A 13971-nucleotide genomic window follows, 5' to 3' on the forward strand; every position below is an offset into this window, starting at 1 on the left:
AAGTGGACATTAACCCTTTAGTGTTCAGATTACTCTGTTAAATGTAGTAATTTTTCACTCAAATTGTCTTGAATTAATCATGCATTATCTTATAGCTTTGAGGTTTCAATGATGTGATTGTTTATTTTCAGAATGGCATTGTAGGTTAGGAGTGAGAGGCTAGATATGGCCAGTTTGAATATAAAACATGTAGAATATATTGGGCCGGATTTGGCCGGTTTAAACACTAAAGGGTTAAAAAGATAAGTATGATAGTATTGACTCACCTGGAAATAATCAATGAATTCCTTTAAAGTCATGTCACCTTGGACCTCAAACCTGTCCCACAAACTGAACTCTGTGTCATAATACTGTAGAGAGAAAAAAAAGAGAAAATGTGAGTGAGTGTTAGTGGGAGGGCAGGAGGGAGAGAGGGGGTGGCAAAAGGATGGAGTGTGAGAGAAAATAAGAGGGGGGAGGGAAACAGGGTAGAAAGCTAGAGTGTGGTAGAGATAGAGAGACGAAATAAGAATGCATGGGAGTAAGAGGAGTGACAGTGAGAGAGAGAGGAGAGAAATAGAAAACACTAGACAGTATGAGAGTGGGAGAGGAAAGTTGGCAGAAATAGAAAGAATAAGAAAAGATGGGAGGACAGGGCCAGGGCAAAACAACAACAATACTACTATATTATACATTTGATAATGTAGTCCTAGATACACTATGTCTAAATAAAAAATGTGATGGTCACAGCTGGAACATCTTTGATCAGAGGTCTACTGGATGAAGACTGACCTGGGATTAAACATCTATATCCACTATTACTAACTACTATATTATACATTAGATAATGTAGTCCTAGATACACTATGCCTGAATCAAGGAGAAGGAAATAAATATTGTGAAACTTACCTTGTGTTTTGGTGCCAAGATTGGTTCGGAGAAGGCAAAGAATGGCAACGCCAAATTAACAAAACCGTTTTTATATGATTCTATTTTCTTGTGCTTCTGGACTAACTGTAAAGAAATGGAAAAGAGAGAGGGAGGTTTTATAACAACAACAATAATGGTTTCAAATTTTGGCACAAGGCCAGCAAGTTTGGAGAAGGGAATGAGCTGATCACATTGACCCCAAAAGGATGAAAAGCAAAGTCAACCTCGGTGGTATTTGAACTCGGCCCAGTGCATCCATGCTGCCAACAAAGCACGTGGAGTTCTGTTTTTGATTCGACAGTCATTCTGAATGCTTACAGCAGCCATATTCCTACTGCTCTAATTCAAGCTGGTGAGACCCATATTGGAGTACGGGATTCAAGCCTCTTCTCCTTATCTCCTCAAAGACATACATCATCTCGAAAGAGTCCAGAAGCTGGCTACCCGCATGGTTCTTGGTCTCAAGAATTTGCCTTATGAAGAAAGGCTGAAGACGCTCGACCTTTATTCTCTAGAAAAACGATGATGCTGTGGTGATCTCATTCTTGCTCACAACATCATAAGCGGAAAGTGTAACCTCTCGAAAGAGCTGTTCTTCACTTTTGCTCCAGAGCGTGGGCTGCGGGGTCACTCCAAAAAGCTCTTATCTACGACGATTTCATCTCAATCGAAGGAGAGGGGCTTTCTCCGTCTGGTTTGCGGATCCGTGGAATAAGCTGCCGGACGAGATAGTGAAGATGTCGACGACCACTCGGTTCAAAGTCTCTCTTGACCAGAAATAGCCTGAACTCTTTATATGATCACCCTCCCTGTCCCCCTACATGGCCTGGCTTTTTGCTTTTTGAGCCAAAAAATTAACTTAACTTAGAAAGTAAATATGGGACAAAATGCCACTAAGCATTTTGCTTGGAGTGCTGACAAATCTGCCAGATCACCACCTTAATAATAATAATAATAATAATGGTGGTGGTGGTGGTGGTTTCAAATTTTGGCACAGGGCCAGCAAGTTTGGAGAAGGGAATGAGTTGATTACATTGACCCCAAAAGGATGAAAAGCAAAGTCGACCTCAGTGGTATTTGAACTCAGAACATAAAGATGGACGAAATGCCACTAAGCATTTTGCTTGGAATGCTAACAAATCTGCCAGATCACCACCTTAATAATAATAATAATTCTGAGTCTAATGTACATCGTCACCTATTGACTTCTGTCTAGCGTCCATTTTATTCTAGTAGCTCTTACGTTTTCAGTGGTCTAAGGACCTTGTAACGAGTGAGCACTTAAAAAAAGAAAAAGAAAAACAATAGCCACTAATACCAACTACTACGTTATACATTAGGTAATGTAGTCCTACATACACTAGGTCTGGATAAAAGATGGTCAGTTGGAAAAACTTTGATCATAGGACTACTGGATCATGACTGACCTGGGGCTAAACAACAATAACTATAGTCACTAATGAAAGATGGGATGATCACAGGTTTGCTGGATCAGGACTGACCTGGGGCTAAACAACCACCTCCAATACAGTCACTAATACTACCTAGTATACTGTACATTGGCCAATGTAGTCTTAGATACACTGTGAGGTCATGGATGGAACCTCTTTCAAAGGCTTTCACTAAACACCAATAAAGACATACAAACCTTACACATCTCCAGACACACCAAACCAACAATCAAAGAGGTGGTCGTGGCAATGGCGGGGATGATTTTACCAGCAATCAGTTTACTCTGGAAAGAAAATAAAAAAACATTAATTTCTCAAAATAATAATGGTTTCAAATTTTGGTACAAGGTTAGCAATTCTTGAAGGAAAGGATGAAAGTCAACAATGGTGAAATTTGAACTCAGAATACTAAGAAGCAAAAGAAACATTACTAGCCATATTGACCAACACTAATGGTTCTGCCAGGATGAAAGGCGAAATTAGTTTTAGAATTCTATTATAATTCCATTGACATTTACGATATTTATTTCATAGGTATATTAAATCTACCCCAGAAGGACAAACGGTAAAGTTAATGCTAGTCTTCTATTATAATTCCATTCACATTCAGGATTTTTTATAGGAATATTAAATCTACCCCAGTATTTCAACTGCTATTTTATTTTATCAACCCCAGAAGGACAAAAGATAAAGTTAGGATGTTTTACAGGAATAGTAAATCTACCCCAGTATTTCACTGTTACTCTATTTTATCAACTCCCAGAACGATGAAACGTAAAGTTAATGTTAGTCTTCTATTATAATTCCATTCACATCCAGTATGTTTTAAAGGTATATTAAATCTACCCCAGTATTTCACTGCTACTTTATTTCATCAACCCCATAAAGATGAAAGGTAAAGTTAGTGTTAGTCTTCTATTATAATTCCATTTACAACTGGGATGTTTTATAAGAATATTAAATCTACCCCACAAGAATGAAATGGAAAGTTAGTGTTCTATTATAATTGTATTTGCATTTATGATGGATTTCTTTCAGTTTCAATCTACCAAATCCACTTACAATGCTTTGATCAGCCTGGCACTAAAATAGGAGGCATCTGCCCAAGGTGCCACATGATGGGACTGAACCCAAGACCACATGGATGGGAGGCAAAATTCTTAACCAAATAGTCATGCCTAACGCCCATCTCCCTTGGTAAGTTGAAAAAACGCACTAGGCTCCAATTGTCTGCTTTGGCATGGTCTCTATAGATGGATGCCCTTCCTAATGCCAACCACTACAGAGTATACTGGATGCTTTTTATGTGACACCAGCACGGGGAGCTTTTATGCGGCAAAAGCACAGGATCTTTTGTGGCACCAGCACAAATGCATTTTATGCGACGCCAGGATGAGGTTTTTTTTTTTATGTGGTACCAGCATAGGTGTACCCTTAATGGGCACTTTCCAGGGCCTCAGCAAGTGGTGGAAATGAAGAGGTAAATTATCAACAAACCAAGGGCCTGGATCAAATGCTTACAATACAATGGACCCTTTTAAGGGAACCCAAAATGCCAGGTGGTGTTATTAAACCTGACAATGGATTAGGGATACATCAATTGGAGTCAAACACACACCTTGTGCTTGTCAGCAGGTGGGATGTCGTAGTTCTCGGCCCTCAAATTCGAAGCTGCAACAATGAAATCCATGTGAAGATTGTCGTCGTCGTCCTTTTCAAATTCAATAGGAGTCAGCTTGATGCTGGATAAGGATTCAGGGCTTGGTAGACTATCCCTCAATATCTGGATCTGCTCTTCATCTGGAAAATAATAAAAAAAAATGTCACGCATACATGGATAAATGGTGAGGGTGGAGCATGGTATATACTCCATCATCCATCACATAAATTTGATTCCTCACACAACATACAAAATCAAGAAACAGCCTCTGTGATCATTCAGTTTGCTGAAGCAAGTGTATTCTACTACAACCCCAGGCCAACTGAAGCCTTAAGAGTGGATTTGGCAGACAGAAACTCAAAGAAGCCCATTGTGCATGCACGTATATGCGGGTGCTTGTTTGTATATCTACCATCATTTGATTTGACAACCAGTGTTGTTATGTTTGTCTCCACAACTTAGCAGTTTTGGCAAAAGAGATCGACAGAATAAGTACATCATTTAGAGCCTGCTTTCCATGCTGATATGGATTAGATGGTTTGACAGAAGCTGGTAAGCTGTAGGGCTACGCCAGGTTCCAATCTGATTTGGCATGGTTTCTACAGCTAGATACCCTTCCTAACACCAACCACTCCAAGAGTGTACAAATGGAATTTACAGACACCAACAATGGCCATGACGATTCCACTTGGCTTGATGGGTTCTCTCAAGCATGGCATATCGCCAAAGGTCTCAATCACTGATTATTTCTTATTTCTTTATTGCCCACAAGAGGCTAAACATAGAGGGGACAAACAAGGACAGACAAACGGATTAAGTTGATTACATCGACCCCAGTGCGTAACTGGTACTTATTTAATCGATCCCGAGAGGATGAAAGGCAAAATCGACCTCGGCGGAATTTGAACTCAGAACGTTCAGATGAAATACCTATTTCTATACTACCCACAAGGGGCTAAACACAGAGGGGACAAACAAGGACAGACAAACGGATTAAGTCGATTACATCGACCCCAGTGCGTAACTGGTACTTATTTAATCTACCCCGAAAGGATGAAAGGCAAAGTCGACCTCAGCGGAATTTGAACTCACAACGTAACGGCAGACGAAATACCGCTAAGCATTTCGCCCAGCGTGCTAATGTTCCTGCCAGCTCGCCGCCTCAATCACTGATTATTGCCTCTGTGAGGCCCAATGTTTGAAGGGTGCATTTTACGTGCCACCAGCAGCCACAGGTGCCAGTTATGTGACACTGGCGTCAGCCACGACTATGATCTCTCTTGGCTTGATGGATCTTCTCAAGCAGAGTATATTGCTTAAGGTTTCAGTCACTTATCATTGCCTCCATAGGCCCAACATTTGAAGGGTGCTTTTTACGTGCCACCAGCACCAAGCTTCAAGAAGAATAGAAGCACCGGGGCTGATTTGTTTGGCTGAAAGTTCACCAGGGTGGTGCCCTGGCATGGCCGCAATCTCATGACTGAAATAAGTATAAAAAAATAAATAAATAAAAGCGCAGGAGTGGCTGTGTGGTAAGTAGCTTGCTTACCAACCACATGGTTCTGGGTTCAGTCCCACTGCGTGGCACCTTGGGCAAGTGTCTTCTGCTATAGCCTCGGGCCGACCAAAACCTTGTGAGTGGATTTGGTAGACGGAAACTGAAAGAAGCCCGTCGTATATATGTATGTGTGTGTCTGTGTTTGTCCCCCTAGCATTGCTTGACAACCAATGCTGGTGTGTTTATGTCCCCGTTACTTAGCGGTTGGGAAAAAGAGACCAATAGAATAAGTACTGGGCTTACAAAAGAATAAGCCCCGGGTTCGAGTTGCCCGATTAAAAGCGGTGCTCCAGCATGGCCGCAGTCAAATGACTGAAACAAGTAAAAGAGTAAAGAGAGAGAGAGTGTCAAACAATCCAATCCATCCATGCCAGTTCTACTCACCATAGTTGGCATCATTCTGCCGGGATTGTGCTTCAGCATCAGTGAGATCAATCCTGATGCCAGATTTGGGGACAAACTCTGGGAGATCAACCTTCTGCACCAGCTCCGAGACGGCCAGTCGGTCACGTAGCTGTTTGATACCGTACATCTCTGCTCTAAGGTTAGCTGCAGCCACAATGTAGTCGAGGTGCACTGGCTGAAAGAGAACAACAACAACAACAATAATAATAATTTAAAATTTTGGTACAGCATCAGCAATTTCAGGGAAAGGGGTTAAGTCAATTTCATTGACCCCAGCGATTAACTACTTATTTTATCGTCCTAGATACACTATGTGTGAATATAAGATGAGATGGTCACAGCTGGAACACCTTTGATCACAGGTCTGGTAGATCAGGACTGACCTGGGGCTAAACAACAACTATAGCCATGAATATACTATACATTAGATAATGTAGTCCTAGATACACTATGTCTATGTCAGAAATGTTAGGGTGGTCACAGCAGGATCTTCTATGAGTATAAGCCTGCTGGATCAAGACTGACCCTGGGCTAAACAAATATAGCCACAAATACTAGCTACTAATATAATACATTAAATAATGTAGTCTTAGATAAACATATCTGCGTATAAAAGCTGGTATGGTCACAGCTGGAACAGCTTTGATCATAGGTCTACAGGATCAAAACTGACCTGGGGTTAAACAACAATTACAGCCACTAATATTAACTACTATACTGTACATTAGATAATGTAGTCCAAGTTATAAATGTTAGGGTGGTTACAGCTGGATCAGGACTGACCTTGGGTTAAACAACTATAGCCACAAATACTAGCTACTGTACATTAGATAATGTAGCCTTAGAAACACTATGTCTGATAAAAGATGGGATGGTCACAGCTGGAACGTCTTTGATTATAGGTCTATTGGGGCTAAGAAAGAACTGCAACCAGTCTGAATAAAATATGAGATGGTCATGTCCAGACCCGTGGCTAAATAACAACAGCTGCCATTTCTGCATAAAAATTACTTACGTTATTAACATCAAAATTCAATCCATGCGGACAGCGTTTCGGTCCAGACCAGAAGGGGGCTCCAGAACTGGTCACCTACAAGAAAAATATGAAAAATGAAACGTGTAAAAAGCACTGGTGATGGTGCCATATAAAAAGCACCAAGTACACTCTTAAGTGGTGGGCATTAGGAAGGGCCTCCAACTATAGAAACCATGCAAAATCAGACTAGTGCTTGGTTTGGTTCCTGGCCAGACCAGCTCCTGTCAAACTTTTTTCTTTACTACCCACAAGGGGCAAAACACAGAGAGGACAAACAAGGACAGACAAACGGATTAAGTCAATTATATTGACCCCAGTGCGTAACTGGTACCTATTTAATCGATCCTGAAAGGATGAAAAGCAAAGTCGACCTCGGCGGAATTTGAACTCAGAACGTAGCGGCAGACGAAATACCGCTAAGCATTTCGCCCGGCATGCTAACGTTTCTGCCAGCTCGCTGCCTTGACAAACCATCTAAGTCGATTATATTGACCCCAGTGCGTAACTGGTACTTATTTAATCGACCCCGAAAGGATGAAAGGCAAAGTCGACCTCGGCGGAATTTGAACTTAGAACGTAGCGGCAGACGAAATACCGCTAAGCATTTCGCCCGACGTGCTAACGTTTCTGCCAGCTCACTGCCTTGTCAAACCATCCAACCCATCCATGCCAGCATGGTTAAATAATGAAGATGAAACAACAGCAGCCTATCACTACTTTCCTCTTATCTGACTGGTTTAAACGCTAAAGGGTGACATCTCTGAAGGGTTATCAGGAAGCTTTCAGACTGCACACACTGTATTTTTATTGCTCATTAGGAGTTTGTGTACAACCAATAATCATTGGCAGTCAGCCTTTAACCCCTTTGCTTTCAGATTATTCTGTTGAATAGAAAAGGGTAATGACCCCCTTTGGTCATGAATGACTATAAAGCTGCACCTAGGAAGTTACCCACCAAGGAACAAGTCTGGGAGAGGCTGTTTATGGAAGACCAGCAGTCGCCCATGCAGACCAATCTCACCTCTCCATGCCATTTTATGTACATAGGGTAAAGGGTTAAGGACTCCCTTCAGTTATGAATAACCATGGGATTGCACCTAGGAAGTTACCCTCAGAGGTACAAGTAGTCACCCATGCATACCAGTCTCCTCTCTCCACTCCATTTTATGTACATAGGGTAAAGGGTTGAGACCTTCAGTCATGGTTCACCATGGGATTGTACCTAGGACGTTACCCTCTGAGGTACAAGTCTGGGCAAGGTTGTTTATGGAAGACCAGCAGTCACCCATGCATGGCTTCACCTCTCCATGCTACCAGTGTTATCCAAGGGAAAGGCAAAGGGGCTGATACAGCTTGGCACCTGTGACGTCACAACTCATTTCTACAGCTGAGTGGACTGGAGCAACGTGAAATAAAATGTCTTGCTCAAGAACACAACATGCAGCCCAGTCCAGGAATCGAACTCACAACCTCATGATCGTAAGCTCTACGCTCTAACCACTGAGCCATGCACCTTCACTGGTGAGAAGACAGCAACATTAATACAGAAACCTTGATACTAGAAATAGCAGCCAAATTTCAATTGAGTCATTTCTACAGCTGAGTAAACTGGAGCAATGTGAAATAAGGTGTCTTTGCTCAAGAACACAACACAGCCCAGACCAGGAATCAAACTCACTACCTCATGATTGCAAGCCTTACGCTCTAACCACTGATCCATGCGCCTTCAAACGTAATGCTTATTTATTTTCAATGCCTGGAATTAACCATACATTATCTCATAGCTTTAAGATTTCATTGATGTACTTAGTTACTTTTAGAATGACATTGTTTAAGAGGTTGGAGAACCAGAGTATTTGGGCTGGATATGGCCAGTTTAACTCTTCAGCACTCATTAATCCACCAAATGTAACGCTTTATCATGCATTATCTTTTAGCTTTGAGATTTTGATAATGTGTTGGGGCAGATATTGGTGTCATGCAAATGGCACCCATGCCAGTAGCACAAAAAAGCACCTGTTACACCCTCGGAGTGGTTGGCGTTAAGGGCATCCTGCCATAGAAACCATGCCAATTCATGCCAACATGGACAACAGACATTAAATGATGATGGCTTAATTTGTAGAATAGGTGCCAAGGGACTGGATGAGGCCAGTTCGAACACAAAACAGATGTTGGGCGGTTATGGTTAGCTTAAATGCTAAAGGGTTAACAAAGTTCAACACAATACAAATATAATAGAAAACAAGCGATGCGTGGTGGCATTCATACCTGGTCAGAAGGGAAGTTGAAGAGTAGCTGTCTGATTTGGTTACTGTAGTTTTCCTGCCACATGGTTCGAGCCCAAACCACACAATCCTGGAAACTGTGTGGCTTCTCATTGATCAGTGCCCTCTTCACAGATTCTAAGGTTTCAACCTGAACAAAAAAATACAGACATTTTACATATACACACATTCTTTTATTCTTGTTTTAATTATTCAACTGTGGCCATGCTGGAGCATTGCCTTAAAGGATTTTTTAGTTAAGGAAATCACCCCCGGTACATATTCATTGTAAGCCTAGTATTTATTCTATTAGTTTTTTTTGCCAAATTGCTAAGGTACGGGATGTAAACACACCAACACCGGCTGTCAAGCAATGGAGGAGGGACAAACAGACTCATACATATGATGGTTTTCTTCAGTTTCTATCTACCAAATCCACTCACAAGGCTTTGGTCGGCCCAAGGCTATAGTAGAAGACACTAGGCCATGGTGCCATGCAGTGGGACTAGAAGTAGGCTTCTTACCACACAGCCACGCCTGTGCCTATGTATATAAACAATGCATCACGCAGCCCCTCTGACTTGCTCCTATATATCTCACCGCCACTTGCAACAATTCACCTCTATCCCAAACCTAACCAGTTCTCTTCACACTCTTATGAAACTTTCCATTCTATCCTCCACCCCGATCCTCCCTAACATTTCACTTATGTTCACCCACCTCCACCCCACAATATACTTGAAAGTATATCCCAAACACATCTTTTACCAGGTGGTGGCAAGAAATAAGCACCCAGTGGACCCTGTAAAGTGGTTGGCATTAGGAAGGGAATCCAGCTGTGGAAACCATGTCAAAGATGACATTGGACCTCAACACAGACCTGTGGCTTGCCAGTTTCCGGTCACAATGTCTTACCCATGGTAGCATGGAAAGCAGACGTTTAATGATGATGATCTGGTCAATCACACACACAAACGAAACTGAGAGAAGCTAAACAAACAAGGTAAAAAAAAGAATGAACACAAGGTCTGCATGTCCTACTTACCGGCTGGTTACCACCTAACTTTAAGATTCTCTCCATGAATTTAGGATCAGATATGTACTGAGCTGCATTCTCCATTGGTTGTTTGAAAAAACCCTCAAACTGGTCGCGGGCCCACTGAAAAGCACAAAAACAGAAATCATGTATAAAGTCACTCTAGTTTCGTCTATTTTCATCGTAAATATTCAATTTTCTTCATCTTTAAACTGACACGATCAGATTCAAAACATAATTCTGTGGGAAGAATTTACTTTAGTAATTACATTAAGAGTGAATGAGACATTGAATCAAATGGCTTAAAATTTTCTGATTGAAAATCAATATATTTTACCCACACACAAACTGACTGTGTTTCATGATAAGAAGCTACAATATTGATGGAAGATCAATCACATTAAATAGTAGATAGCTATATACCAATGTTCTTTTTCCCCCCACGAATTATCTATAATGGCAGGTGGACGATTTGAAGCTTTATTTAAGTATTGTAATTTTTCGTTTACTTCCTTACTCTCTCTTGTTTTAGTCATTTGACTGTGGCCATGCTGGAGCACCGCCTTTAGTCGAGCAAATCGACCCCAGGACTTATTCTATCGGTCTCTTTTGCCAAACCTTTAAGTTATGGAGATGTAAAAACACCAGCATCAGTTGTCAAGTGATGTTGGGGGGACAAACAGACATACAACAAACATACACACATACACACATACATATATATATATATATATATATATATATATATATATATATATATAGATGGGCTTCTTTCAGTTTCCGTCTACCAAATCCACTCACAAGGCTTTGGTCGGCCCGATGCTATAGTAGGAGACACTTGCTCAAGGTGCCACGCAGTGGGACTGAACCCGGAACCATGTGGCTGGTAAGCAAGCTACTTACCACACAGCCACTCCTGCGTCTATGAAAAGTATTTTATTAGTTTTTAGACCAAAAACGAAAGTTACATGCAAATTTCTATGGACTGAAGTTTTTAGCTTGAAGCCTTCCAATAAATCAGATCCTTTCTGAATCTGAGTAAGTACATCAGGGATATTACAGATCAACAAGATCACATATCCCTGCAAAGTCAAGCAGCCCGTTCAGCCATTTAGTATTCAGATTACTGTCAAATGTAACATTTATTTATTCACATTGTTCTGAATTAATTGTGCATCCCCAAAGTCCGACCCCTCCTCACCGTGGTGGGGATGCTGGGAATGGGTAGTGTCAGAGCTATGCCGTCAGGAACTCCAGTTCCTGGTAGGGCCACCCAAGGCAGATTGGTCTGACACTGAGTGGTATTAGGGCCACAACCCGGCAGACGGGGCTCTGGTGAAAATCCTCGGAGTGTCTGTTCCGGCAACCGGTGGCTCCTCGGTCGTTCTGTCCCTGCGTCTGCAGACAATCGGTGGCAAACAGGATGTCTCTACATGCAGGATTGTTGGGGACCGCTTGTGAAATCCACGTAATCCCACGAAACTTCTTCCATGGTAGAAGAAGCCGACTCAACCCGCCCAGGGTGAATGTCACCACAAGTACAAGTAAGTAAGAATTAATTGTGCATTATCTTGTAGCTTTGAGAGTTCAATGATGTGATTGTATAATTTTAGAATGGCATGTAGAGTAGATGTGAGAGGTGGAAGCACTCCGTCGGTTACGACGATGAGGGTTCCGGTTGATCTGAATCAACGGAACAGCCTGCTCATGAAATTAATGTGTAAGTGGCTGAGCACTCCACAGACACGTGTGCCCTTAACGTAGTTCTCGGGGATATTCAGCGTGACACAGAAAGTGACAAGGCCGGCCCCTTGAAATACAGGTACAGAAACAGGAAGTAAGAGTGAGAGAAAGTTGTGGTGAAAGAGTACAGCAGGGATCACCACCATCCCCTGCCGGAGCTTCGTGGAGCTTTAGGTGTTTTCGCTCAATAAACACTCACAACGCCCGGTCTGGGAATCGAAACCGCGAGTCCGCTGCCCTAACCACTGGGCCATTGCGCCTCCACAGATGTGAGAGGTAGAATCTGGTCAGTTTGCACATAAAAAAGGTAGAAAATTTGGGGCCAGATATGACTGGTTTAAATGCTAATGGGTTAATTAATGTTCAAAATTCCAGCTGAATAATGACAAAGATAATTTAATATCCATTCACATCTGCACTGATTGGAATCGGATTGAGACCCTTTAACTTGAATTCTGGCAGTTATAAAGATTCGCTTACCTGTAGAGTGTGTTCTATGGAGTTGGGGAAATTCTTCAGGGTACAAATTGGAATGGACTTCTCTGGGGGGTCTTGTGACGATGAATAAGACTCAGTTAAATGTGGGATGACAACCTGAAACAACAGAGAGATATCGAAAATGAAACCGTTCATTTGAGAGTTTGATGACATCAGAGAAAAAGATTTAAAGCACCATTACTTGGAGATTTTTAGTTTTTACAAGAACAAACCATTTCCTTTTCCATTTTGGACTGAACAAGACAGACACGGCCATGACTTTTTGTAGGACCCTAAATAATCATTTTAATGTCCACTTTTCCATGCTCGCATGGGTCACATGCAAGCTGTTGAGATGGATTTTTCTGTGTCGAGGTGCCCCTCTCAACACCAACCCTCACTCATTTCCAAGCGAGGTAATGTTTCCCCATGACCCAGATATGTTTTTGACAGAAGATTGAAAATGAAGGACACCACCACCACCTGTTTCACATCTATCAGATTTGAACCCAGGGGGCAGGGCACTGCCTTGAGGAATTTTGAGGCAAATGGACCAACCCCAGTCTCTTTTGCCAAACTTTCAAGTTATGAGGACATAAACAAACCAACAAAGGTTGTCAAGTGGGGCTGGGAGACAAATAGGCACACACACAAACAGGCTTTTTGCAGTTCCCGTCTACTCTTACTTTTTCACTCTTTTGTTTCAGTCATGTGACTGCAGCCATGCTGGAGCACCACCTTTAGTTGAGCAAATCAACCCCAGGTCTTATTCTTTCTAAGCCTAGTACTTATTTTATCGGCCTCTTTTGCCGAACCGCTAAGTTACAGGGATGTAAACACACCAGCATCGGTTGTCAAGCGATGTTGGGGGAACAACACAGACACACAAACACATACACACATATATATATGACGGGCTTCTTTCAGTTTCCGTCTACCAAATCCACTCACAAGGCTTTGGTCGGCCCGGGGCTATAGTAGAAGACACTTGCCCAAGGTGCCATGCAGTGGGACTGAACCCGGAACCATGTGGTTGGTAAACAAGCTACTTACCACACAGCCACGTCTAGCACCTTATGCAGAGAAAATTGGAGAGGAAAATAAAATGATGAGGAGGAAGAAGTAGAGAACAAAATCATGGAAAGGTAACAAAAGCTACTTACTTGAACATTTCCTTTTGTGCCAAGGGTTCCAGATTCCAAAAGGGGTTTACAATAGTATACACAACGTCTGTCTATATACATTCCTGCAATGAGACAGATCACAGTTAGTTAGAAAGTAACAAGTCAGCAACATTAAACAAGGAAGCCCTGATACTAGAAATAGCAGCCAAATTTCTATCAAATCACATGCTGGCTTAACAAAGGAGATTATCAAAATGATGTGGACACCTCTGATGGGAGCCCAATAAGGTTCGAAAAACGATTAA

The 13971-nt window shown here is 41.9% G+C and overlaps 2 protein-coding genes across 4 annotated transcripts in view; both read right to left on the bottom strand.

Moving 5' to 3' along the window:
* Nucleotides 1–13971, bottom strand: part of LOC115225490 (neurofascin-like) — a 498646-nt gene that overhangs the window by 180298 nt on the left and 304377 nt on the right. The gene's annotated exons all lie outside the window — the stretch shown is intronic.
* Nucleotides 1–13971, bottom strand: part of LOC115225288 (ubiquitin-like modifier-activating enzyme 1) — a 130695-nt gene that overhangs the window by 10595 nt on the left and 106129 nt on the right. For all 3 annotated transcript variants that reach the window (XM_029796226.2, XM_029796227.2, XM_029796228.2), the window contains 10 exons: nucleotides 13706–13788; nucleotides 12546–12659; nucleotides 10332–10445; nucleotides 9291–9437; nucleotides 6999–7073; nucleotides 5963–6158; nucleotides 3979–4160; nucleotides 2558–2644; nucleotides 889–993; nucleotides 267–350 (listed from right to left, as the gene is read on the bottom strand). In XM_029796226.2, the coding sequence (XP_029652086.1) occupies nucleotides 267–350; nucleotides 889–993; nucleotides 2558–2644; nucleotides 3979–4160; nucleotides 5963–6158; nucleotides 6999–7073; nucleotides 9291–9437; nucleotides 10332–10445; nucleotides 12546–12659; nucleotides 13706–13788 (1187 nt within the window). The remainder of the gene's footprint in view (nucleotides 1–266; nucleotides 351–888; nucleotides 994–2557; nucleotides 2645–3978; nucleotides 4161–5962; nucleotides 6159–6998; nucleotides 7074–9290; nucleotides 9438–10331; nucleotides 10446–12545; nucleotides 12660–13705; nucleotides 13789–13971) is intronic.

Source organism: Octopus sinensis, linkage group LG27 (assembly GCF_006345805.1).
Source record: "Octopus sinensis linkage group LG27, ASM634580v1, whole genome shotgun sequence".
Taxonomy (NCBI): domain Eukaryota; kingdom Metazoa; phylum Mollusca; class Cephalopoda; order Octopoda; family Octopodidae; genus Octopus; species Octopus sinensis.